General features: G+C 41.7%; 1 protein-coding gene across 1 annotated transcript in view; it reads left to right on the top strand.

The window, feature by feature from the left end:
• LOC143982350 (arf-GAP with SH3 domain, ANK repeat and PH domain-containing protein 3-like) overlaps positions 1–19,910 on the top strand; it is a 114,569-nt gene extending 94,659 nt beyond the window's left edge. The window contains exons 17-25 of the mRNA XM_077480988.1: positions 237–405; positions 494–579; positions 695–810; positions 5,776–5,843; positions 6,240–6,341; positions 12,508–12,703; positions 15,831–16,005; positions 18,326–18,390; positions 19,374–19,910. Coding sequence (XP_077337114.1) covers positions 237–405; positions 494–579; positions 695–810; positions 5,776–5,843; positions 6,240–6,341; positions 12,508–12,703; positions 15,831–16,005; positions 18,326–18,390; positions 19,374–19,438 — 1,042 coding nt within the window. The 3' untranslated portion in view covers positions 19,439–19,910. The remainder of the gene's footprint in view (positions 1–236; positions 406–493; positions 580–694; positions 811–5,775; positions 5,844–6,239; positions 6,342–12,507; positions 12,704–15,830; positions 16,006–18,325; positions 18,391–19,373) is intronic.
• The last annotated feature ends 3,232 nt before the right edge of the window (positions 19,911–23,142 follow it).

The raw sequence follows: 23,142 nt of genomic DNA, 5'->3' as shown, positions 1-23,142 counted from the left end.
ATTTTATTGCAAATAAATAGTTGCTTCCTGTTTTGGTTGGCTGGATGATCATTTGGAGAAGCAGATATTTTGACATAGTAGGTGAGGTAAAAAAAGACACGAGTCCATCAAGTCCAACCTATGTGTGTGATTATATGTCAGTAAAATGTTGACATGTTGGACACCCACTGATCAATGCCTTTACATGTTGTCAGCTTTAAGTTGTAATTTATACAGGGATCTCTGTGTATCAATAGGAATACCAGGAAGGATTATATTGTGGCCAAGTATGTGGAGCACAGGTTCGTGAACAGAGATAAAAGCAGTGGTCTTCATGGGCTCAGAGATGCTATTCAGAGGCATGACCTGATGGCACTGCTGCAGTGCATGGCGAATGGGACAGATCTGAGCAAACCACTCCATCAGGTATCCTCTTCTTGTACTATAAAGTCACACAGCACTCTCTATGTTACCTGTGTCCGTCTGACACATGTTCTGCCTACTTCCCCTGCAGGATCTCTGCGAGTCTCCACTTCACCTCGCTGTTTCTCTGTGTGAGAGGAACTGCCTCCCGCTGGTGGATTTCTTGATCCAGAATGGGTTCGTACATTTGCCTATGCATGATTAGTAGAGAATTGCCTAGAGCACAACTACATATACTGTTGGACATATTGAGATGCTCTGTTTTACTGGATGGATAACTCTGCTTTCACAGGGGAACTCTGGAAAAAGTAACAGCAGATGGACAGACAGCTCTGCACTATGGGGTCAGATATAACAAACCAGATTGTGTACGACTTCTCCTGAGAGCAAAGGCATCTGTGAATACTGGTAACCACATGTCTCTCACTCCCACCTTATGCCTAGAAACATTACTTACTATTTCCGAGTGCATAGAGAACATCAAGATTTCACTATAATCAAATGTATTTTTATTACTGTACAAAAAAAATCTATTTATATTTAAAGGAAACATGTACTGGAAAAAATCGGGGGGCTACTAGTTGGGACTTTGCAAGCTGATCAGCCAGCTGTGTTTGGCCCTACTATGGACCTGGAACCATCATACAGATTAGAAGGTTACAGTGCAATTCTAATCTGAATTTTTTTTCAGGTCTGTGTCTCAGAAAGTATTAAAACTGAACTCCAGGCTGTATCAAATATATAGATAGATAAATATATATATATATATATCCATCTTTTTATCTATCTGTCTATCTATATATTTTATACAGCCTGGAGTTCAGTTTTAATATATAAAAGACAAAAATACATTATATATATATATATATATATATATATATATATAAACGACAAAAATAAATTCAATAGATAAATGGATATATACTGTGTGTGTGTGTGTGTATGTGTATATGTATATATATATATATATATATATAATTTTAAAACTGAACTCCAGGCTGTATAAAATATATAGATAGATAAATAGATGTATAATATATATATATATATATATATATATATATATATATATATATATATATATATATATATATATATCACATATAAGAGAAAAATAAATTCAGCTCTGGATTCATTATTACATCAGTGAATGTATTTTACTGCAGTCCAAGTACCTGCATTTGATTTGATATCTGTTTCTTGTGGTCCCCTGTAGCAGCGCCAGCAGAGCTCAGACTAGAGGAGGGAGAAGCAGCATTAGGAGCCTGTTAGTTGTACACATGTACACAGTCACATGCTGAGGGAGGGACAAGACCTTTAAGTGCTGGTTCACACATATGCGATGCGGAAACCAGCGAGATTCCAGTGCCGGATCCCGCATCACATAGAACTCTTAGGCGGTTCACACTGCCCTATACAAACCGCTGCGGGTGAAAGTTAATGACACCTCCAGATTGGTTTTGCATATCGCAGTGCGAATGGTGAATTCGGACAGGAATCGGATCACATGGGTGGAAACACCCATGCGATTCGATTCTGGTGCAGATTTTAAAAAAAAGGGTCCTGTGCGAGTTTGGTCCGAATGCGATGCAAATTCAGCCATACTATCTGTATGGCTGAATTTGCATCGCACAGACATTGCATGTGATCTGCACAGCAGTGTGGTGCGAATCAAATGTGATGTCTGACACCGCCCTGGTGTGAACCGTCACTTAGTGATACTTAGGTGCAGCAGAGAAGAATGGGGTCTCCTGTTCTGGCAGACAAGGTTGTGCTGGGTGGCAGAATTGTGTAAATCTCAGGAATGGGGGTAAAGAAATGCAAATCATTTAGCAGGTAAAATAACTTATTTTTATGTGTTTCATTTGTGTAGTTAGTTGTTTGCCTGGAGTTTATCTATACATTTAGGATGGAGAGATCAGCAGTAGCCATCTCCATATTCCTTCAGTGTAGATTTTGTAGAGGAAAAAACAACATTTCCCTCTAAGTAAACTATATGCACTGCAAGGATTTCAAGAAATGTTTTGCAGGTGTCCTACTTTATGTGAGATTTCTGAATCGGTATGTCAGTCTTTATCATAACCACCTTGTATTATAATGAGAAAATGTACTCCTGTAGAAGTGCGTGAGCCTAAGGCAGGCCATACACGGTGCAAATTTATTTCCTGCAATCATCGGTTGATGCGGGAATCTTTTCTGCCGGGCCACTGTCTTCTCCCGGCGGTGGAAGCCATCTCCTCTAGGAGAAGACAGTGATTATTGCGAGCAGCTATATCAACCGCTAGTGATAATCGCAAGTAAAATCCTTCAAGCTGGTGGAACCAAAGTTGATTGATCGATCGATCAACTTGGTACATTAAGCCTGCCCATACACAGTTCGAATCTCGGCCATTTCCTACTGATTCAAACCGTCTATGGCTGCCATTACGTTGGCCATCCATGGATCGAAATTTGTCAGGGACTGTCAGGGACATCTATGGCTGTTCAATCCATCTGTGGCTTGAGAGAAGGAGATTTAATGATCAGCTTCTCTCACACGGGAATGTTTCAACATTTTCATTTGATCAGTGCCTTCAGCCAATCAGCTGCATCGCTATTCTGTATTCTGACAGCAGAGGAGTCCCCATTGTCAGAATACAATAGCACAGGTGGGAGAAGTCTTTGATTCACCTTGCTTTTGTGCATTAGGGAATCTGTTTGTTTTTTTCAGTCAGCCCGCTGGCCTAATCGATAAAAAAATGATCCATGTATGGCCAGCCTTAAAGAATATTTTAACAAGAACAGCACTCCTTATGTAATCCTTATGTAACTCCTCGTTGGATGTAATACATTCCTTCTCTTTATGCTATGGACCCTGTCTTGTCTATTCCTTTGACAGAATATGTACAACATACTGTAGGTTAATGTCATTGTCAGCATTGATGCCCATTACTAATGAAAACAGTTTTGGATAAAAGAAAAAAGAATGACACCCCTATTGCAGAGATGCCTCAGTGCGGATGTTTGGAACAAGCCATCAGCCAATCACACAAGCAGGGAATGAAACTTCTTGGGGTATTTTGTACACCAACATTGTACATGCTGGAAAGGATGCATTGTTCAATTTTATATCCATTTTATAAAGTTAAATCATCTGCAGGATGAAACAGATGGAACAATTGTAATAACATCAAATTACAAAATGGCTTCTTTAGCAAAAATATATATTACAGTCAATACTGTATCTAGCAAAATTGGAGTTTTCTAAAAATATGGAATTCCAACATTCTATGATAAACAGTCTATCAGGCCTTCATGAATTGCTCCAAATTCTTCTAAAATTGGCTATACATGATTCATTTTTTTTTTTCTGTTAAGCCAGCGGTCTGAACGAAAAAAAAAACTCAACCGATTCCCCAATCCACACATTCGAGGTGGATGGGGGAATCATTCCCACTGCACTGTTGGGGGAGTCTCCCCGCTGTGAGAATACACAGATCAGTGCTGCATCTTATTGCCCACAGTGCTGATGGAGAAGCTTTTATCAGACAGGGAGGTTGAACAGAAGTTGATGGGTAGATTGACGTCTGTTCAACCATTGTGGTCACACATGGATCTAATTTTGGCTGGTCCCTGTTGAACCATCCGAATTTCGATCCTTGTACAGTGGGTATAGAAAAGAATCACCCCCCTAAAAAAACACTTGTAAACCTAATCAGGTGTAGCAAATCGCCTTCTCAATGGCACACACAGCCATTAGACTTGCAACTGTGATCTGTTGTGGTCATTTTGATTATCTTAGCATGAAAAGACCTTTCCTGGAGCATTATAGTTGCAACTGAAGCAAACAATATGAGTGGCAAGCCACTGTCAAAAGATCTCTGGGATAAAGTTGTGGAGAGGCACAAGTCAGGAGATCGATACAAAAAAATTCAAAGGTTTTATAAATGCCTAGAAGCAGAGTATAGTCTATTATTAAGAAGTGGAAGGTATTTGGTACAACATAAACCCTCCCTGGTTTAGGACGTTGCTCCAAACTGGATGAAAGAGCCAGGAGGAAACTGGTCAGAGAGGCTGCCAAGCGGTCGAAAGCAACTCTGAAGCAGTTACAGAAATTTATGACAAAGAGTGTACATGTGACAATCTTATCACAAATTCTCCACAAATGTGGCTTGTATGGGAGAGTTGCAAGAAAAAAGCTACTCCTCAAGAAAGGCCACATACAGTCATGACTGAGCTTTGCCAAAACGCACCTTGAAGATTCTCACATGGAAAAAGGTGTTAAGATCAGATGAGAATAAAATTGGTTTATTGGGAATTAACACCAAACGATATGTCTGGTGGAAATCCAATACAGCTCACCATCCAAATAGCATCATTCCTACAGTAAATTATGGAGGTGGTAATATCCTGTGATGGGGATGTTTGTCTGCAGCAGGGACTGGAACACTTGTCAGGATAGGAGGACAAATGGATGGGGAAAAATACCATCAAATTCTTGAGGAAACTCTGCTGCCCTCTGCCAGAAAGATGTCATTGGGAAGAAGTGTTACCTTCCAACATGACAATGACCCAAAGTACACAGCAAAAATGACCACGCAGTTGTTGAAGGATAAAAAGGTGAATGTCCTTGCATGGCCTAGTCAGAGCCCAGACTTAAACCCCCTTGAAAATCTGTAAAATGACTTGAAGACTGCAGTCCACAAATGGTTGCCATCAAATTTAACTGAACTTGAGCAGTTATGCAAAGAAGAGCGGGCAAATATTGCAAAGTCTAGGTGTGCAAAGTTAATAGAGACATATCCCAACAAACTAAAGGCTGTAATTGAAGTGGTTCAACAAAATATATATATTTTTTTTTTTTTTATATTTTTCTCTCACATGTTGGTTTTATATCTTTCACTTGGATGTTACAAGTTGCACTGAGTAAATATAGCTGGATAAAACAAAACCAGCGTCTGTCGGTCTTCATTTCAGGCTGCAAAGCACCAAAATGTGGGGGGTCATTCTTTTCTATATCCACTGTATGGTGGGCTTAACATTCATTCCACATATCAGCTATCTCTGTTCTTGTTTACAATACAGGCTGATTCTCTTTATTCATTGACATTAATGGACAGAGTGACATATTTTCAAGATAAAACCATGAAATTAGTCTGTTCTGTTGGGATCCAATGTAAATGGTTTTAAAGCTCATCTCAGTGATTGTGCTTGTCATTAGGGATTTCACTATTGTTTGATTTGATCATGGATTGTCAAACTAATTAGCTGAGTGAGAACCCCTCAGAGGTTTTGCGTTTGGCTTTTTGCTTTTACATTATTGGAGTATCGACATTGCAGTGGCCTACAAGACAACCAGCCTAGGTTAACCTGATACCTTCTCTCTTTTAACAGTGACCCATGCAGGATTAACCCCTTTGATGCTAGCTCAAAGCCTGAAACATGTTGAATGTGAAGAATTGGTATGTAGTTTAGGAGCGGATTAAGAACACCATCATGATATTTCAGTTGTTGGTGACTATTGGTGAGTTGAATCAGCAGCAAATGTCTTTAATCTCTCTCTCACTTCACTGGTAAGTCCCAATTTATCTCTCAGTGTCACCCTCAAAGATGCTTTACCCAAATTATTTGTATATTCTACTACTATACTATGGTGTCATCGGGAAAGCCTGACACCCTTATTAGGCTTTGTAATCACATTGGCAGAACTGGGAATCCCCAAGAGATCTTAGACATGGGCATGTGATTCAGCTCACTGACAATAATACAAAACTGAAATATCGTTCTAGATGGAGTTCTTCTTTAATATTACCTTACAGTAAGGCATTTTATAATATTTCATTTTTAATTGGCCACAGTTGGAAAAAGCTGGAGAAGGGAATTTTAATGCTGAACTGGATTTTGATTGGTTCCATCAAGAAGAGGAAATAAGCAATAGTGATGAAGAGGATGCAGAAAAGGTGAGCTGTAATCAGCAGTTCTTCTATACTCTAAATAAAGTACGATTTGTAAATGGGACTTTTTTTTGTTAACAGATTTCAGAAACCTTTATTGTTAACCCTTCAGCAACACAGCTCATATTTTAAACTGTAACGTTTGTTTATTGCACCAACTTATGGTCCCTTCTAAAAGTCTACATACCACCAGTATCTGCATACATTTACTTACAATTCACTGGCTGCACTCTGGCCACCGGGAGCCCAGTTTTCAGGTTTCAGTACTGTTACCTAATGATGAGAGCAGTTCAGTAGAGGGTTGTGCCAGCTTCTGCTGGTGGTACAAGCATGAATGAAGGCCTATGTGATGGGCTGAAAAGTGTACAATCCAGGGCTCCATTAGACACCTTGAATTTGTCTGCATCCTGTTTAAGCACAGGTTATACCTAAAGATGCATATGTTCATCCTAAATATCAGGTAACAAGGTCATTTTGGATTTACCAGTCAAAAAAGATGTACACCAGCATCTGACAAGATGGTCTACAAGGTTATAGTAGTTGATGGCATTATGCATATCATATGACCCACATAAGTAAAAATAGGTGTGGAAAGTGAATGCCAGGTCTATTACAAAGAAATATGGAAACTGCGGAAATAATAACAAGTTATAATCTTTATTTAAACCATATTATTAAACCAACAGTGTTCATCAAACAACATCAGAAAAAGTATTGCCTCACATTCATGATTTAAACAACTACATACAAGTCATCTACAATATAGCCCCTAGAATGATGGAAAATTCCATGTTCTCTCTCTGTGTGATAAAACATCTTTACAAAAAATACACACACAAAAGAAAAAAACTAGCAGGTGCGCTAATAAACAGTTTGGTATAGCCCTCCAGCTGGCTATTGGTAATAATTAGACAAGTCAAAGGGTGCTGCTGCTCTCTATGGATCCTCTGTGTGGCAGGAACACATCTAGACAAAACACAAAAGAAGAGAGCGCAAAGCTGCCCTAGTGTAACTTGGCTTTAATATGGTAAAGTTTAAAAACACTACAATGGTCAAACTCACATTGTGTGAAGATAGATACAGCATAAGGATTCCACTGTGGTCGCACTCCTATAACCACCTCAAGACCCCAACAGGGGAAGGGGGAGCCGTGGACTTTCAACCTAGCTGCTCGGATCCTGGCAGCACATCCAAGGCTATCCACCACCACGCTCAATGTGCAGATCCTAATGTGCATGAGTCTGCTCCAGCCGGACGCATGCGCACAGGGACACACACAAGCAGGATACATGGCGGAAAGAGAGTGAGGATGTCACACAGTTTCCATGACAATGCGTTTCAGAGGCATGGCCTCCTTCCTCGGGTCATCTGGCTGAACAGGATGCATTAGGATCTGCATGTCGAGCATGGTGGTGGACAGCCTCGGATGTGCTGCCAAGTTCCGGGGAGCTTGGTTGAACGTTCACCGCCTCCCCCTTCCCCTGTCAGGATCTTTAGGTGATTATAGGAGTGTGGCCACAGTGAAAGGCCTTATGTTGTATCTGTCTTCACCCAATGTGAGTTTGACCATTGTAGTATTTTTTAACTTTACCATATTAAATCCAACTTTTCCCCATGTCCTGGCATAGTTTTTTCTATTGGCTGACCTCCAATAACCAACAGAAAAAGAACAGTAATTCTAACTGGGCAGACTGATCACAGACATACTTTTTAAGGCAATTTGAGTCAATTATTTTCCTACTGTAGCTATGACATGAGCAAAATATTAAGTGTATAGAAACCTTAACAGGTACTGTTAGAATATATATATATATATGTATATTTTAACATTGGGGGTTGTTTTAGCTTAAGGGTAGAGCTTACCACTGAGCTGAGTCCACGCCAGATATGCCATTTTAAAGGCTTGTAGGCCCACTTTTATTAAAGAAAGAAAATGTCCGATAACAGAAGTGTTGCCCACATAGGGGTTTCCGCTTTCCACAGCAACAATGTAAGTAAAACCAAAAATACCAAGCCACCTGTCTCTCTTTAGCAGCACTGCTGCTCAGACTTATGCTTCAGCCCTCTCGGGTCTATAACTTCCTGTACACCCAGTACCACAGCACTCTTTTCCAGCTTCCTTTTTCAGCCCACAAGCTTGGACCCTCTGTCTGCTCTGACAGACCAACCTGTGCAGACATGCACACTTCTCCCTTGCTTGCCTGGACTCCTCGGGCAGGTGGAGCCCAGAACCATGGTCAGGTGTCTACAAATAACCCAGCACACACCTGAACAATCAGTATGCTGGTGGATCTCAAAACCTGGACCCAGGACTGGGGATTTCATTCCACCCGGATCGCTACGAAATCCCCAGGCTCCAGATCCCAAAACGGATCTTAGTAAACAATGAGGAAACTGAAAAGCCAGTTTCCTCCCAAATAAGCATATGAACTGGAGCCCCTCAACCTGCCTGGTTGAGAATCCTCTATCCAAACACTGGTGGGGTACCTCACTACCACAATATATATATATATATATATATATATATATATATATATATATACAGGGCCGATTAACATAGGGGCTATTGGAGCTGCAGCTCCAGGCCCCTTTCTCAAGATAGGCCCATTTGCCAAAAAAAAAAAAAAAGATCGACTTCGAGAATTGTAGCTCGGCGATCAGGAGTCACAGAGACTCCACCTTTGGGGGGTAGGTAGCTAAAGACCCACTCCAGCACTGGTTCAAATATGGGGCTGCTATCATCTATGGTTCCTGAGATACAGGGCTCCTTGCGCAGCCTGTCAGAAGCTGCATACAGAGCGGCAGTATAAATACAAGCTGGAACACTCTGCAGCAAACGGAGAGGATGAACTCACAGTGCTTATAATAATTATTTGTAGATAACTTATGATAATTAACCCCTTGCCACCCAGGCCCATTCTGAGACTTCTCTCCTACATGTAAAAATCATCTTTTTTTTTATGCTAGAAAATTACTCAGAACCCTCAAACATTATATATTGTTTTAGCAAACACCCTATGGAATAAAATGGTGGTCTTTGCAACTTTTTATGTTATACGATATTTGCGCAGCAATTTTTCTAATTTTTATTTGGAAAGAAACAGTTTCATTCATAAAAAAAACCACTAAAGTTAGCACGATTTTGCTTTACATTTTTTACAGGTTACATGTTTAGAGTTACAGAGGAGGTCTAGTGCTAGAATTATTGTTCTCGCTCTAACAATCATAGCATATGGAACCTGTGTGTATCTGACTCTGATACTAACCAGTGCCTACCCAGGGACTGACTAGTATCTCTCCCCAGCCTGTCCCCACACACCCTCTCACCCGCTGACCTGTGAATAGGGCAATCACTCCCGCAGTGTTATTGTGTTCTGCCAGTCAATACAATGATTAATGTTGCCAACTATAGCTGGCAGCACTGATTGTTTTGGGGAAAACCTGACAGGCTGGTTGTACTCAAGTCGGTTAATAGGTTGACTTGTGTAAAACCAGCTAGCCCATACATAGATCGACTATGGCTGGTCTCTGCTTAATTGGTGTAATTTCAATCCATGTCTGGCCCACTTAACCACTATGCAGTCCCTAAACATCCTTCCACAAACCTTTACATTTTTCCTTCCCAGATTACTTCATCCTCCTCTCCTATACATAGTGCCCACTGTCATACTCTCCACACTTCTCTCCTATACATAGTGCCTGCTGTCATACTCTCTACACTTCTCTCCTATACATAGTGCCCGCTGTCATACTCTCCACACTTCTCTCCTGTACATACTGCTCACTGTCATATCCTACACACTCCTCTCCTATACATAACGCCCGCTGTCATATCCTACACACTCCTCCTCTCTTGTAAATAGTGCCCACTGTCATACACTTCTCTCCTGTACATATTGCCCACTGTCATACCCTCCATACTCCTCTCCTATACATACTACTCACTGTCATACCCTCCATACTCCTCTCCTATACATAGTGCCCACTGTCATACCTCCAACACTTCTCTCCTATGCATAGCACCCACTGTCATACCCTCCGCACTCCTCTCCTGTACATACTACCCACTGTCATACCCTCCGCACTCCTCTCCTGTACATACTATTCACTGTCATACCCTCCATACTTCTCTCCTATACATAGTGCCCACTGTCATACCTCCAACACTTCTCTCCTATACATAGCGCCCACTGTCATACTCTCCACACTCCTCTCCTGTACATACTACTCACTGTCATACCCTCCATACTCCTCTCCTATACATAGTGCCCACGTCATACCCTCCCTCCACACTCTTCTCCTGTAATTACTGCTTACTGTCCTACTCTCCACACTTCTCTCCTGTACATAGTGCCCACTGTCATGCCCTCCACACTCCTGTACATATAGTTCACTGTCATACCCTCCACACTCTTCTCTTATACATAGTGCCCAATGTCATACCCTCTACACTCCTCTGCTGTGCATACTGCCCACTGTCATACCCTTCACACTCCTCTCCTGTACAAAGTGCCTTCTGCCATACCCTCTGCACTCCTCTCATGTACATAGTGCCCACTGTTAGACCCTCCACATTCCTCTCCCTCACCTGCACATACTTCCCACTTGTATACCATCCATACTCCTCCCCTATGCCTCTTACCCACAAAAACTGTTCTTTAAAATTATACTGAATATCCTCAATGTTACCAGCTCTAGAATGGGCACCTTTGTCAGTTCAACTAAAGGAAACCTCACAGTCCTCATATTTGTTCTGCCCCATTATTAGTACTTATTTCATTTTGTAATTACTATTGTGATGTATAGAGGAACATGGGGGATGTCAGCTATTATAAATATAGCACTTGTAAAGAAAAGCGTCCCTGAAAATATTTTTGAAATGTTGACAACTATGCACTTAGGCACTGCCCAAGGGCCACAGGGTCAGTAGGGGGCCCCATGAGAAGCTCGTGATATTAAAGCGGTAGTAAACTTTTCTAACATTACTACTTTTTAGAGGCCCTGGGGTAGGTTATGCCATAATGTACAAGTATGCACAGCATATTAGCACATTAGGGTACACTTAAATTGTCAGACTGAGCCCTCCAGTGCTGTGCTGTGATCAACCGGCGGGGCCCCGCGCACTTCCATCTTCACCCGGTCTTCCTTCTGGGTTCTGTGCCTTCCGTCACTTGCCTTGGCCAGGCTGCGTTGATGTCATTCCCACACATGCTCATGTGCATCCTCTCTCTCTCACCCCCCCTTTCTCTCACATCCTCCCTCCCTTACCCCTCACACCTCTTTCACCCCCTTTCTCTCTCTCTCTCTCTCTCTCTCTCATCCTCCCTCTCTCTCTTTAATTTAATTTGTTATCACAAAAAATAGTTTGCATTTTTATTTATTTATTGTTTATAAAAGGCCCCACCAAAATCCTCAGCACCAGGCCCATGATGTTCTTAATCTGGCCCTGTATATATATATATATATATATATATATATATATATATATATATATAGTATTGGGATCTGGCCCATATAGCATACACAAATCTTTTTCACAGCGACAGATGTTTTAGGGGCTGTGGCTAATGTCATTTGCATCTAGTGAACATACCCACATCTAACTGGATTCTGGTCTCAGGTCTTTAGACTTTTGCGCACTCTATTTCATGTACCCATCCGTAAAGATGCAAAATTTGATTTATTACAATGTCCTATCCAGGACCTGTTCTCATATCAACAGAAGCTGGAAACGTATTTTAGCCAAGGCTTGGAAGAAACCCACTGTTTCATTAGCAGCAGTGCAGGACTGCCTGGCTGCTATGATGATTAAGGAAAAGATGTCCAGCATTTTACATGATTCCCATTCCGAATTCTTAAAAGTATGGGAATCTTGGCTATCTCTTGTCTCAGTCAGTATTTTAGGCCCACGGTTTGCATCGCAAGGTCATGTAATCTAATCCCCAAAATGTTGTTTACTGTTAAACTGTACATGAACCCACCTTCATTGGCAGACTATGTACAACCAATAGCAACCCATTGTGTGGGTGGTCTCTTGTTCTGCATGTTCTTAAATTTCTCAATAAAATTAAATTGTAGCAGAAATTTGCTCATGTGATCAGTTTTAATGTTACGTTTACACCATAAAAGTCGGCTTTTTACATTCTGTCATTTCTTTTTTTCCCATTTTCAGCTGAGCCCATTATCACTGTCCCAGAATCCTGTGTTGTCATCTTCAATCAGGCATTATTCCAGGCAGGGCACGCTGGGACTGGACATCAGTAACAAGACTTATGAGACTTTTGTTATGCCTGCAAGAGTTCCACCAACTCAAAGATCTCAAAGTGTGGAGAATCCACCACCTTTACCTGCCAAAACCCACAGCCGCAGTAAGCATGTCTTACCTATCTTATTTTTCACGTTTTAACAGCACATAATATGCTCACTAATTAAAGTTAATTTCTGATTTCAGTGGTTTATTTAAACCTGACAAACACTTTGCTTCAATCTAAATTCTGGGCAACACCAGAATAAACTGTGGTCTCCTAGATTTCTGAGGATTTTAAAAACAGCTATAAAATAGTTCTTAATACCGCAAATTGTTCTTTCATGGTGATTTTTCCTGTTTGAATCACCGCACTGTATAGGAGGGATTTAAAGAGGAAGTAAACCCTGATGGGTTTATTTCCTCTTTCATTCCCTGCAAAGGCAAAGCATAATGGACTACTATGCATCGCATAGTAGTCCATTATGTGTCACTTACCTGACACAGGAGCCAGCAAAGTCACCGCTGTCCCCTGTAGTTCCGAGCGTCCATCTTCTTGGTGGGTCTCCGTGGGTCTCACTTCTCCGGCGCTGTGATTCGCCGGAGCAGCGATGACGTCCCTCCCGCGCATGCGCACAGGAGCCGACACTCGCGGCATCGCGCGGCATCTTCGTCATTGACAAAGCCACGCTCAGTGCGCCTGCGCGCCGCTGTCTACGGCGCATGCACCGTAGACAGCGGTGCCTGTCTTCGGGCAAATATCTCCTAAACCGTATAGGTTTAGGAGATATTTCTTGGACCTACAGGTAAGCCTTAATCTAGGCTTACCTGTAGGTCAAAGTGGTTTGTAAGGGTTTACAACCACTTTAATAGCCATATTTATACTGCAGAATAGTGATATAGGTGCTGAATTCCCCAGTTTATGAGCTTAGATAGGCAGACTCTATGCCCAGAAAGAAGGGTCAGCTGACCAGTTTGCCAGTTTAAAGAAGGAGGGGGGTGACTGATAGGTCTGCAGCACAAGAAATCAGTTGGAATCAAACCTGTTTCGTAGCAAATGGCTCGTTTCAAGAAGTAACTGCTGTCACATAGAGGGTTTGGATCGCCGAGCAGGAGAGGAAACATGTTAGCAAGGGTGAATTTTGTCCTTTTAACTAAAAGCAGTGGTTCTTCCATGTGTCTTGTTTTGATGTCTTTCAGTACAAGCATGAATTTCACTTTTGTTAGTCAGGATTAGGGATGAGCTTGGAGTTCGAGTCAAACTCATGTTTGACTCGAACATTGCCTGTTCGCCTGTTCAGCGAACAGTGAACAATTTGGGCTGTTCTCGGCAAATTCGAAAAGCTGGAACACCCTATACAAGTCTATGGGAGAAATCTAAAGTGCTAATTTTAAAGGCTAATATGCAAGTTACTGTCCTAAAAAGTGTTTGGGGACCTGGGTCCTGCCCCAGGGGACATGGATCAATGCAAAAAAAAGTTTTAAAAACGTCAGTTTTTTCAGGAGCTGTGATTTTAATAATGATTAAAGTGAAACAATAAAAGTGTAATATTCCTTTAAATTTCGTACCTGGGGGGGTGTCTATAATATGCCTGTGAAGGGGCGCATGTTTCCCGTGCTTAGAACTGTCCCTGCACAAAGTGTCATTTCGCAAGGAAAAAAAGTCTTTTAAAATCACTTTCCATTGTCGGCTCCCGTAATACAGAGAACACTCAATGAGTGTTCTCTGTATTAGCCAACAATTCATTCATTGATAAAAAAAAAAAAAAAGCGTGGGGGTTCCCCTAAATTCAATTACCAGGCCCTTCAGGTCTGGTATGGATATTAAAGGGAACCCCGTGTCAAATTAAAAAAAAAATTGACGTGGGGGTCCCCCTAAATATCCATACCAGACCCTTCAGGTCTGGCATGGATATTAAGGGGAACCCCGCATCAAATAAAAAAACAATTGACGTGGGGGTCACCCTGAAAATCCATACCAGACCCTTTATCCGAGCACGCAACGCAGCAGGAAAAGAGGGGGGGCGAGAGAGCCCCCCCTCCTGAACCGTACCAGGCCACATGCCCTTAAAATTGGGAGGATGCTTTGGGGGTCTGTGACCCCTCAAAGCACCATGTCCCCATGTTGATGTGGAGAAGGGCCTCATCCCCACAACCCTGGCCGGTGGTTGTGGGGGTCTGCGGGCAGGGGGCTTATCAGAATCTGGAAGCCCCCTTTAACAAGGGGACCCCCAGATCCCGCCCCCCCCCCCCCTGTTTGAAATGGTAAGGGGGTACAAAAGTACCCCTACCATTTCACAAAGAAAGTGTAAAAATGGTTAAATAAGACAAACACACTTTTGAAAAATCCCTATATTAAAAAAAAAAAAAAAAAGATTCCAGCGGTGGTAATCCACTCTTGCTATCCAGCAACGGATGATAATCTCTCCGGGGTCCAGCGATGGCTGATCTGATCCAGCGACGGGTGATTTTCAGTCCAGCGCTGTCCATACATCCGTCTTCTGTCTCCACTGCGGAGACACTGCGGGGATCCCAGCGCTGACGTTTCTTATATTAGGAGGACGGGGCCACCCGTCACCTGACCCCGCCCCTCTGACGCTGATGAGGGAACCCGTGGGGTTCCCCAGTGATGTATGGGTGACCCCGCCACCCTCTGATGTAACGCACCTGCCCGCCACCTTAGGCCCACATTTTTGCCTGAATTGGGACCTGAAACTGAGCCAAAGATGCACAGGACCCTTGCACAATCTGCTCCGCAGCCACCACAGAGATGTGTGAACCGGCTCCATTGAGAGCCAGTCACACTCTCTTATCATGCAAATTGGATACGGGAAACCTGCATCCAATTCACACTAGTGTGAACCCAGCCTAACTCGTCCATACACGGTGTGTTCCCCCTGTTAATCAAGCTCATTGTTGTACCCCAACATCTCACTCTTGCATGTGATTTCTGGGGCCCAGTAATATTTGCATTATTTCCAATATAGCCAAAGTTACATTTTTTAGCACCGGTTGTTTTAAAATATTCACCCTTTTCATATGGCAAATTGTTTATTTTATCAATGATTCACCAATTATTCCCAGGAGGACCCACCATGCTCGATTTTACTGCAAAGTAAACATGAACGGATTTTAGCATAAAAGGCCTATTTGCCTATGGTGGCAGAATTGGTTAATGTGATGTCAAATAAGTACAAGTTGCACTCCCAATTGATGACACAACTGACAAGCTTATTTCTCATCCTGTCTAGAAGGTCATGAATTGACTTGCCCTGTAACTGGCAGTTTGGAGAGACCACTAAGTACTTCCTCTTACTCCCCAACCAGAGAGGACTGGGAGGGAGTTTCCGATGCAGGATTACAGCGAAGATCATCTGAACCTACTCGCTATAATGCTGAAAATAGTCATAGTCATGGACAGTTTAGGTGAGAATGCAATTCATAAGGCTTACTCTTTTTATATGTCTTTTATGTGTTTACTGACATCAGGTCAACTTTAAAATCGAAATCCAGCCAAAACTGATGTTTCATTTTTGTATGAATATTCCTATATTCCTGATTTGACTCACTTCTAGCATCTTCTGTATCTGTATGGTTCCAGTGGTTAGACTTCCCGAGTAGAATGACTGAATTTAGCTATAATTCTCACTCCCTTGATGCTTTCTTTATGGCTTAAAATAAACAGAAGATTGTAGCAAAAGTAAAGCTGGGTTCACACTACGGAATGGAGCGGCTCACAGCAGGGGTCCGGTGCACCTCCTTTCATCGTTTCAGGACCTATTTCAGCCTGAACTTTTGGCCAAATTCGGACTTGAGACGGACCAGAAAATGTACAGGACTACTGTGCAGTTCGCACCGGAGCCGCTCCAGAGATGTGTGAACCGGCTCCATAGAGAGCTGGTCACAATCTCCTGACATGCAAATTGGATGTGGGGAAACCTGCATTCAATTTGCACTGTTGTGAACCCAGCCTCAGATCTTCTCATGATGGCATGGCAGATGGATGGAGCTGGGAACTGCCAGTGGCAGGTTGGACTCATTGGCATCTACTCGAAACTGACTTAGCCTTACCTTACCTAAGTCTTTCACGGTTCTACAGGCTCCTTTCCTGTACTGACATTGTTTACCATATGAGCTTCTCACGGTGTGCATTAGAAGTGGCAGCAAGTCAGACACAACTCATTTCCTAAGATAAGGTGCTGTTATATTTCCAGAAAGTTGTGTATATCATGATCTACCTGCAATGCAAAGAGAAGCACAGAGTACACATGATGATACCACTGGGTCAAAAATGAAGTATGCAATGAAAACATAAAGGTTTTAAAAAAGTATCTATCATGTTAGTAAGGAGGGTTGTGGTGGTGGAGGAATGCTGTGTGAAAGTTGGGATGCGGTGTAAAATCTACATAAAAAAGAATGCAATGATTTGCAAATCTCATAAATCCATGTTTTATTCACAATAGAAAACATATTTGAGAAAATGTACCATTTAAGAAAAACCTAACTTTGAAGTTGATGGCAGTAACACATCTCAAAAAAGTTGGGACAAAGCCATGTTTACCAGATTGTAGCTCCCCCTCTACTTTTAACAACACTCCAGTTGCTGGAGTTTTGGGAGAGAAATGTTGTCCTATGCTTGACTGACATAGGATTGTAACTGCTCAACAGTCCTGGGGTTTCTTTGTTGTATTTTTCAGTACATCATATGCACCAAATATTTTCAGTTGGTGAAAGGTCTTGACAGCAGGCAGGCCAGTTAAACACCCAGACTTTTCTACCACCAAGCCATGCTGTTGTCATAGACACAGTATGTAGTTTAAAATTGTCCTACTGAAATATGCAAGGCTTTCCTTGAAAAAGACGTCATCTGGATGTGAGCATATGCTGCTTTAAAACCTGGGTATATCTTTCAGCTTCCAGTTTTTTTTGATAAAGCTTAATTGAACCAGCTGAAGTTAGAAGCTGATTGGCTACCATGCACAGCTGCACCAGATTTCTTATGCCCCAGCTTTAGTAAATCAACCCCTTTGACTCTCTAAGGGCTATTTCACATGGGGAGGATCTGTGCTGATCCACCGCATGGACATCCGCTTGTTCAGCGGGTATCGCTCCGTCGATCCCTGCTGAGCAGGAAGATAACAGGTCCGTCTCTGCACACTGTGCAGGGACGGACCTGTCAGAGCGCCGGTCTCCTCTATGGGAGATCCGATCCGTAGGCCGATAGAAAGTAGGTTTTTCCTCCATCACAATTTTTCGGATCGGAGCGGGTCAAATGCCAGCAGACATGTCACTGCTGACATCCGATGCGCCATAGAGGTCTATGGAGCATCCGTTCAGGTCCGCCTAAAAAACTGACAGGCGGACCTCAACAGATCGTTCGTGTAAAAGAGCCCTAAGGTGCCCTTTTTTACCCATTCATATTACTGACCTGTTATCAGTTAACCTAATTAATTACTAAATGTTCTTCCAGCTCTTCCTTGTTGGTACTACTTAGTTTGGCAGCATTTTGTTGCCCTGTCCTAACGTTTGAGACATGTTGTTGGCATCAATTTCAAAATGACCTTCAAACATTTGATATGTTTTCTATTTTCTATTGTGAATAAAATATGGGTTCATGAGATTTGTAAATCATTGCATACTGTTTGTATATTTAGATTTTATGCATCATCCCAACATTTTTGGAATTGGGGTTGTAAAAGTAGATTAAACTTTAGCTTTAAACAATACCGGTGTCTTCATATTGCAGCACGGATGGAGTAAAGTCCTATAGGAGGGTGAGATGCTCCCAAAACATGGAAAGTTCAGCACAAGGTAAGCCTCTACTTCTGTGGGTGGATGGACACCCAGGTACCTGGAATGAATTTTACAGATGTGACAGCACAGCAAGAAACAAAAAGGGCGTTGTCAAAGGAAATATATTGGGACTGATTTACACAAGGCAAATAGACTGTTCACTTTCCAAGTCTGCAAGGGAGCTTGCTCCTGAGGTTAGTAAATGAAGTGAAGGAATATGCAATCACATGCAAGAAATATTTACAAAAAAACTAAATTTTTGCTTGCACATGAATGGATGATGGAAGTCAGCGAAGCTTCTGCTCATTTACTAATCTCGGGGAAAATGGCCTTGCACAGTGCAACTGCATTTGCAAATTAAACAGTCTATCTGCCTTAAGTAAATCAACTCTGTTCCTAAGACAACTTATGTAACAACTGCACCCAAGAAAAGTGGAGGGTATTGCCCATACCAGCCAATCAGGTTCCATCTTCCAGCTTTACAAGGTAGAACATGGATGGATGACTATAGGCAACAGCCTATTACTTTTTGTGTAATCAACATCAGTATGTACAAGAGGGATTTAGAATAGTACAATCATTTAGAGCAGCCATTCTCAACCAGGGTTACCTCCATAGGTTGCTAAGGGTTCCTTGAGCTGTGGCTGATGAACCACCTATTTTATGGTGCCTACAGAGTTCAAGGTTCAGCACCACTTAGAAAAGCCAGCAGCATGGCACCAAATATCTTTTTAGCTGTGTTTAAGGGTGGCAATCTGAACACCACTTTAAGGGGGACCGCTATAAGGAGCATTGTTCCTATTGAGCTCTGATGATTGGGTTTTAGTAAGGGTTCCTCGAGACATGAAAATAATTTTTGGGGTTCCTCTAGGGTTAAAAGGTTGAAAAAGCCTGATTTAGCGCATAGAAAGAATTCAGAGGATTTCAGGGAGAGATAATATTTTAAATTATAATACTAATTTTCTTGATGCAGCATGTTTTGTTGGGTCTTATGATTTCAGGTGGAATTTCCAGAGGGAGATTTTATCGTGATGATAATCAGCAACCTCCGTCATCGTCACAGTAATAATCTACCTTTTGGCATGGGACTTCGAGAGTAGTAAACATTGATATTGCTTGAATATTTCCACTACCATTTATTTATATAGTGCCCAGATAGGGCACAGTTTGTAACAAAAAATAATAAGGGTCTTTTTCCAGACGGTTCTTAAACACATTCCAAGCATGTTCCACGTCTATTTTAAATATTATCTGTTTTATATTCTGTACAAATAGCTGTAATGTCGCCTCTCTTTTTTTTTTTTTCTTAAATAGTCATGTCGTTTTGTATTTTTATTCCGATTTTCTGTCTTCCATTCATATCAAGCAAACATACTTGTATCTAATAGCTAAAACTGTTAAAGTCAGGATAATAACCTTGTAAACTTTTTCAAAATATATATTTTACTGCATACATCATATGGAAATGTTTGTACTATATAGTTGTTTTTGTCTTTCAGTGCTGTGAGCACATTATAAAGCTGTGTATGTTTTCCCATATTGTGTGTCTTTCACATTGATTGCCCCTTACATAACTTTGTGCATCTCTAAGCCCATTAGCACCCTTGATGGTGTTATCCATTTACTGGCGTCCTAGCCACAGTTTATCCTGCTGTATTAAAGCAGTAATAAACCAAAAAGCTAATATTTAATATATTGCAGCTTAGCAATTCTTAGATGTGATGGCTACATTCGTTTTCTTTTTTAGGCTTTCTTTCCTTTATTTGCACTTGGTGATCCAGCCAGTAAGGCTGTTGTTTTTCAAAAGAACAAACTGTCCTGCAGATGTAGCAGTTAAAGAGATGAGACAAACCATTTACCATGGACCAGGGTGCTTACAATGATTAACTTTTATATATTTATGTAAAACCTTTATCCCAAGAGGAAAAAAAAAAACTGTTTGCTGTAACTGCTTAAAAAGTGCAAAATACAGCGCGGCTTTAATTTGTTAGTGTATTTAAATCTAATAGTAAATCTAACACTCCCTTCCCCCAGATTACCAATGCTGTCTATCCAATGGTTACATAGTCTGGTTGAAAAAAGACACAGGTCCATCTAGTTCAACCAATGAGAGATGTTTCTGATGCTCTGTCATACAGAGTGGGGCCCCCCAAAACATGAAGTATGTAACTGGCCAGATCACCAGGTGAAACAGAGGGGGGGAAAAAACTATTGCAGCCACCTCATCTACTGATTGGTAAGTTGCAATATGTAAAATGTTTGGTTTGGGTTTAACACCTCTTTAGGCCTCATGTACACGGGACGCTGCTAAGCACACATTCAGAGGCAGTTGGTCGCGGTTTTCAACTGCCCCTGAACTCATTCAATGTTATCCTATGTGACCATGAACACAGTCTCGCTTATTAGCGTTTTTAGGCAGTTGCGCTTAACAGCGTTTCTTCTAAAGCAAAAAAATGAGTTCAGACGCCAAACTCGACTAAACGCGGCTAAACGTGGTAACCCGTGTTTAGCCGCGTTTTTCATTTTTGCCCATTTAGAAAGGCTTCTAAACGCAGAAAAACGCTGCTAAACGTGGCATGTAAACGTGGAAAAACTGACGTTTTAAATGTGGGTTACTATCTGTCAAGTTAAATTGTGCATGAAGCCTTAAGATTAATGTTATCATCGCATCACAGTGACAATAAAACGCAGGGTGGAAATAATTTATTAGCAGTTACACATTTTGACAGAATTTCTACAATAATATTTGTGTACATATATAATATTTATGTCTGACAAATGCATGAGTAAATAAAAATTGATCTTCCCTTACCTATAGTTGAGATTCTTTGAATTACAAGTAGTAATATAAAGCCCTATATTTGTAGATTCAAAGGTTGAATGGCAAATAGACCATATCTGATTAAAGAGGACATATCACTATCAGTACAGTGCAGTGTTCTCATGGTTTTCCATAGCCTTCTACTGTATTATGTTCTATTTAATAGACTTCTATTAAAAATGTAGCATGCAGGACTTGTGTGCTTTCAGAATATGCACCAAAAATGCAGGTTAATAGAAGTCTATGAGAAACCACAGATAACCTGTACAAAAACTGTAGGTGTACTGCGCTGCACCTGCGTTGCGGTTAAACCGCAGCAGGGCAATGTGAAAAGGACCTTATGTGTGTGTCAAGATTAGGGATGAGCTTCGTGTTCGAGTCGAACATACGTTCGACTCGAACATCGGCTGTTCGCCCGTTTGGCGAATTCCGAACGTTAAGGGCCGTTCGCACCAAATTCGTGTGGCGCTCACGGCCCAAAATGCACTGCGATGGCGCAGTGCATTGCTGGTTCATGATTGGCCAAGCATGCACTGTGACCCCGCATGCTTGGCCAATCACAGCGCCGGCAGCGAGGAGAGCCATGATTGGCCACAGGCAGGATGCCTGTGGCCAATCATAGCTCAGGCTGTGTAGTACACGCCCCACACTATATAAGGCCGCCAGCGCGGCGGCCTTGTGTAGTGTGTTGGCATCTGTAGCAGTTAATGGGTGTTCTGTGTACCTTCAACACAGTATACACCGATCGTTATCGGCCGATTTTTCGTTCTTGCTCTTCTGTAGTGGTTGTTGTCTGCGTGCCCTGACCGCAGTATACACCGCTATATTCACCTATATATCTAGCGATATATCTATCTTTTATAATAGAGCTGTCAGTCAGTGTTAGGAGATTGTGCGTGCTGTCTGCGTGCTCTGAACGCAGTATACACCGCTATATCCACCTATCTAGCTAAATATCTTGCTCGTTTTAAATAGAGCTCTCAGTCAGTGTTAGGAGATTGTGCATGCTGTTTGCATGCTCTGAACGCAGTATACACCGCTATATCCACCTATCTAGCTAAATATCTTGCTCGTTTTAAATAGAGCTCTCAGTCAGTGTTAGGAGATTGTGCATGCTGTCTGCGTGCTCTGAACGCAGTATACACCGCTATATCCACCTATCTAGCTAAATATCTTGCTCGTTTTAAATAGAGCTCTCAGTCAGTGTTAGGAGATTGTGCATGCTGTCTGCGTGCTCCAAACACAGTATACACTGCTATATCCACCTATCTAGCTAAATATCTTGCTCGTTTTAAATAGAGCTCTCAGTCAGTGTTAGGAGATTGTGCGTGCTGTCTGCGTGCTCTGAAAAAGATGGACGGCAAAACAAATTATACAGGGGTGATAACCCTTCCCTATGTTTTCCAAAAAGCTTAAAAATAGTTTTTTTGACTGGAGCTACACTTTAAAAATGTACCAGTTGAAAATTACAAACCGATTCAACTTAACACAACAAACCTACACAGTCCCTGTCTTGTTTGCACCGCCTGTATACTGCTGTTCTGAGTATATAGGGCCTGGGGGCCACACGTATTTCCTTTTTTTAATATGGGTACGGGGTTCCCCTTAATATGCGTACAAGACCCAAAGGGGCTGGTAATGGGCAGGGAGGGCTACCCATGCCATTTTTCTCATTGATTTTCAACCATATTGCAGGAACCAGATATAACATTAAAACCGCAAGCAGCTTTAAATGACGTTATTTCCGTTAAATGTCATTTTGTGCAGGGACTGTTCTAAACACCAGAAACACGTGGCACTTCACGGGCATACTACAGACACCCCCCAGGCACCATATTTAAAGGAATATTTCACTTTTTTTTTTCATTTTAATCGTCATTAAAATCAGTGCTCCCGCCAAAACGGCCGTTTTTAAAAGTATTTTTTGCAGTGACCCATGTCCCCTGGGG

Source organism: Lithobates pipiens, unplaced genomic scaffold (genome assembly GCF_037356315.1).
Source record: "Lithobates pipiens isolate NorthernLeopardFrog02 unplaced genomic scaffold, aLitPip1_a1.2 Scaffold_16, whole genome shotgun sequence".
NCBI lineage: Eukaryota > Metazoa > Chordata > Amphibia > Anura > Ranidae > Lithobates > Lithobates pipiens.
This window is presented reverse-complemented; position numbering and strand designations above follow the sequence as displayed.